The 4753-nt window shown below is 43.7% G+C and overlaps 1 protein-coding gene across 1 annotated transcript in view; it reads right to left on the bottom strand.

Annotated features, from left to right (window-relative positions):
- The window catches only part of GNE (glucosamine (UDP-N-acetyl)-2-epimerase/N-acetylmannosamine kinase), a 50261-nt gene that overhangs the window by 6040 nt on the left and 39468 nt on the right, over positions 1 to 4753 (bottom strand). The window contains exons 5-6 of the mRNA XM_032239889.1: positions 1463 to 1592; positions 867 to 1088 (exon numbers count right to left, since the gene is read on the bottom strand). Coding sequence (XP_032095780.1) covers positions 867 to 1088; positions 1463 to 1592 — 352 coding nt within the window. The remainder of the gene's footprint in view (positions 1 to 866; positions 1089 to 1462; positions 1593 to 4753) is intronic.

Genomic DNA, 4753 nt, shown 5'->3' on the forward strand with positions numbered 1-4753 from the left:
CAGAATCAACCTTTTTGGAACTCTGGAAAAATAACTGAAGTTTGCAGCAAACAGGAATGCTTAATTTAAAAAACAAAAACAAAAAGCAGGGTCAGGTGCAGTGGCTCATGCCTGAAATCTCGGCGCTTTGGGAGGCCGAGGCAGGAGGATCACTTGCGCCCAGGAGTTTAAGACCAGCCTGGGCAACATGGTGAGACCCTGTCTAAAAACAAAACAAAACTGGCTGAATCTTGATAAGAGAACTTTCTGGTGTTTTAACCTACCCTGGTCCTATCACCCACTCTCCAGCTTGGTGGTGTCACTGAACAGCAGCCCACACTCCCAGTACTGGTGTACAGATACAGTACTGGATGCCAGCACCTGACAGGGCAGGACGAACTTATTCTCAAAAAATTGTGGTTGTTTGTTTTGACCTGTCAGCTCCCTGGAGGACTAGCTCAAAGGGCCTGCTTTATCTCAACTAACTAGGAACTATCCCAGTGCTGAGGGGGTTACATGAAGGGTGTTTATCAAAAACACTTCAAAGTAAAATGTATTAGTCTCTGCTGCCTAGGGCAAAGGATAACAGCTGGGGCATCCAACACACTAACCAAAAAGACTGAGAGGAAAGTTGGGAAATGAGAAGCTCTGGGAAATAAGAGCTTTGAATAGCTCTGACAAGTACCTGGAATTTAGAAGGCCACATGCATGTCTAGGGCTGGGCACATGCTCAGGAAAGCTATGAGAAGGCCACACGTGGCTCACCTTCAGGCTCTATTCAAGCAGGAAGTGAAGGCTAATGCAGAGTTGTAACCACCTGACTGTGTTGAAGACATGCCCGAATATACATTCTAGCTCCTGAAGCAACCTTCCCTTACCTCTCTTACCTGTGCCTGTGATAAGTGTAACAAAGTTTTCCAGTCCCTTTCCTTGGCCAAATTTCCTTTCTGCCAGGGCAGCACAGTTGCCATCATTGTCTACCCACACGGGGAGATGCAAAGTGTCAGACAGGGGGGTCCTGAGGTCCACAGAGTTCCACTCTTGGATCAGTTTGGTTGAATGCAGCACAATTCCTTCCCGAGGATTTACACGGCCACCTGTGGAAATGCCTGTGCTCCACCACGAACACAAGGAAAATAATGCTGATGAGAAATCTCAGGAAAGTGTGCTGACTTTCTTGGCTTAGAACACAGATTCATTCACCTCAGATCTCCTAAGACAAACATTACCAAGGACTGTAAGGAAATATTAGACAGTTCTGAATTAAAGTCATAGCGCCTCGAAGATTTCTAGACCTGTCACTGCTTCTTTCCTAATGTTTGTTGGTGTCCCCGGAAGTCTCCATGCTTGGGGCCCACAGGCAGCACCTAGAGTCATCTGTGCACAGGGCAGATGCTGATTTAATGCTTAGGCATGCATCACAAGTTAGTCAATTTTGTACATTAAAATGACCATTTCTTGGATTTATAATTTACAATCTTACCTACTCCCAAAATTCTGCAGTTCAGTTTTACAGCTTCTGCCGCAGCTTCCACACACATCTGTAGGATTAAATTAATCCTCTCTTCATAGGTTTTAGGATTGAACTGAGTATATTTCTTAACTATTTCACCCTAAAAGAGAAAACAACAAGCTCTGTCTCACTGGTCTTAGCTAAGATGCACATTGTGAGTGTTGTGATCTTTTTCATGATAAATCAGATACTGCTATAGGATGGCCCTACAGTCTTAGATGACTGCTTGGGGAGGGAGCCACTGCCTGGCCTGGGCCAGGCCTGCGATAAGCCAAGGTAGTTCCTGTAATTTATTTTAATATGAGGCTGTTGAAGCAATGACAACTCCACAGCCAGCAAGATGGGCCCCTCTCTTTTTTTTTTTTTTTTTTTTTTTTTGAGATGGAGTCTCGCTCTGTTGTCCAGGCTGGAGTGCAATGGCACGATCTTGGCTCACTGCAACCTCCACCTCCCGGGTTCAAGCGATTCTCCTGCCTCAGCCTACTGAGTAGCTGGGATTACAGGTACCTGTCACCACACCTGGCTAATTTTTGTATTTTTAGTAGAGACAAGGTTTCACCATGCTGGGCAGGCTGATCTTGAAGTCCTGACCACGGGTGACTCAGCAACTAAGTAGCTGAGCTTTAATCATCTCCTGTAACTGAATTCAGTGATGGTCTGGATACTCTATTTCTTTAGGGTAAATTTCCATGCTGGCTGGCAGAAAGACCACATTGTTTAAATTACTGTGCTTTGTATGGCCTGGCATGGTGGCTCACACCTGTAATCCCAGCACTTCGAGAGGCCGAGGCAGGTTGATCACTTTAACCTCAGGAGTTCAAGACCAGCCTGGGCAATAAGAGGAAACCCCATCTCTATAAAAAATACAAAAATTAGCTGGGCGTGGTGGCACACGCCTATAGTCCCAGCTACTTGGAAGGGTGAGGCTGGAGTTCACTTCAGCCAGGGAAGCGGAGGTTGTAGTGAGCTGAGATTGTGCCACTGCTCTCCAGTCTGGGCGACAGAGTGAAACCCTGTCTCAAAAAAATGAAATAAATTACTGTGCTTTTTTATATGTTTTAATACCAAACAGGGATAGTCCCTCCTAATTACTTGTTTTTGTTTTTATATTTTTTCTTTGCACACTTACTTTTGTACTTTTAATGTTAAACTTCTTTTTTTTTTTTTTTTTTTAAGAGATGGGGTCTCGCTATGTTGCCCAGGCTGGAGTTCAGTTGCCATTCACAGGTGCGATCCCACTACTGATCAGCACGAGAGTTTTGACCTGCTCCGTTTTGGACCTGGGCCGGTTCACCCCTTCTTAGGCAACTTGGTGGTCCACTGCTCTCAGGAGGTCACCATATTGATGCTGAACTTAGTGCAGACACCTGATCAGCATAGCGCACTACAGCCCAGAACTCCTGGGCTCAAGCAATTCCCCCGCCTCAGCCTCCCGAGTAGCTGGGACTACAGGCATGCGCCACTGCGCCCAGCTTAATGTTAAACTTTAAAAAATTCCACTGTGGGGCCGGGCGCGGTGGCTCAAGCCTGTAATCCCAGCACTTTGGGAGGCCGAGGCGGGTGGATCACAAGGTCAAGAGATCGAGACCATCCTGGTCAACATGGTGAAACCCCGTCTCTACTAAAAATACAAAACATTAGCTGGGCATGGTGGTGCGTGCCTGTAATCCCAGCTACTCAGGAGGCTGAGGCAGGAGAATTGCCTGAACCCAGGAGGCGGAGGTTGCGGTGAGCCGAGATCGCGCCATTGCACTCCAGCCTGGGTAACAAGAGCGAAACTCCGTCTCAAAAATAAAAATAAAAAATAAAAATAAAAAAAAAAAATAAAATAAAAAAAAATTCCACTGTGGTTTACAATAATTTTATTAAATGTAAAAAAATACCATTGAACTATTTACTAGAATTATGTTGAACTTATAAATCCAATTTGGAAAACAGTGACATCTTAAAAAAATAATCAGCACTTCCATCCAGGGCATTTTTTCAAGGCTTTATGTCTTACAGTAAAGTTTTATAATTTTCTTTATATAGATCACATAGTTTTCTGGTTTCAGTTGTTCTTAGGGGAGTTTTTGTTGTTGTTCTGAATAAGATCTCTCTTTCCATTTATATTATTTTGTTATTAGTGGATTTTAATATATCAAAAAAAGGGTTAGAGCTGTCACTAGGATTGTCATTAAAAATAAATCTAGGCCAGGCATGGTGGTTCATACCTGCAATCTCAGTGCTTTGGGAGGTGAAGGCTGGCAGATCCCTTGAGCCTGGGAGTTCAAGACCAGCCTGGGCAACATGGGGAACCACTGTCTCTATAAAAAATAAAAAAAATTAGCCAGGCATGGTGCCATAAGGCATAAGTTCCATCTCCTCAGGAGGCTGAAGCACGAGAATCTAATAAATCTAATAAAAAATTAGCTGGGCGTGGTGGTAAATGCCTGTAATCACAGCTACATAGGAGGCTAAGGCAGAAGAATCGCTTGAACCTGGGAGGCAGTGGTTGCAGTGAGCTGAGATCGTGCCACTGCACTCCAGCCTAAGTGACAGAGCAAGACTCTGTCTCAAAAAAAATAAAAATGCAATTAGAACTGGGCACAGTGGCCTGTAGTCCTAGTTATTATACTTCAGAGGCTGAGGCAGAGGATCATTTAATCCCAGGACCTTGAGTCCAGCCTGGGAAACATAGGAAGACCTTATCTCTAAAAAAATTTTTTTTTTTAAATTGAAAGAATAAAAAACCTAGAGTACTGCTTTCAGTCTTCACTGTGCATCAGAATCACCTGGGCAGCTTTTAACAAAGAGCAATGCCTGCCTCCCATTCCTAGAGACTCTAATTTAACCAGTCTGGGGTGGAAGCCAGGCATTTTTTAATCTATTAATAATGTTTTTTCTTTTAACCTGTCAATAATCTCAATTTTTCCTTCCTTTATTCCCTTCATAACTTCCAAAATTATGTTAGATAATGCTGCAGAAAACATCTTGATTTCAACGGGAGTGTCTCTAGAATTTTACCACTGAAAAAGATGTTGGCCTTTCATATGGAATACATCATCTTTCTGTTAAGAAAATATTCTTCTATTAGTTTTTGTTTTATTTTTTGAGACTGAGTCTCACTCTGTTGCCCAGGATGGAGTGCAGTGGCGTGATCTTGGCTCACTGCAATCTCTGCCTCCTGGGTTCAAGCCATTGTCCTACCTCAACCTCCCGAGTAGCTGGGATTATAGGCGCCCACCACCATGCCCGGGTAATTTTTTTTTTTTTTTTTTT

The sequence above is a fragment of the Sapajus apella genome, unplaced genomic scaffold, assembly GCF_009761245.1.
Source record: "Sapajus apella isolate SASKATOON/1434 unplaced genomic scaffold, GSC_monkey_1.0 scaffold46, whole genome shotgun sequence".
Lineage (NCBI taxonomy): Eukaryota > Metazoa > Chordata > Mammalia > Primates > Cebidae > Sapajus > Sapajus apella.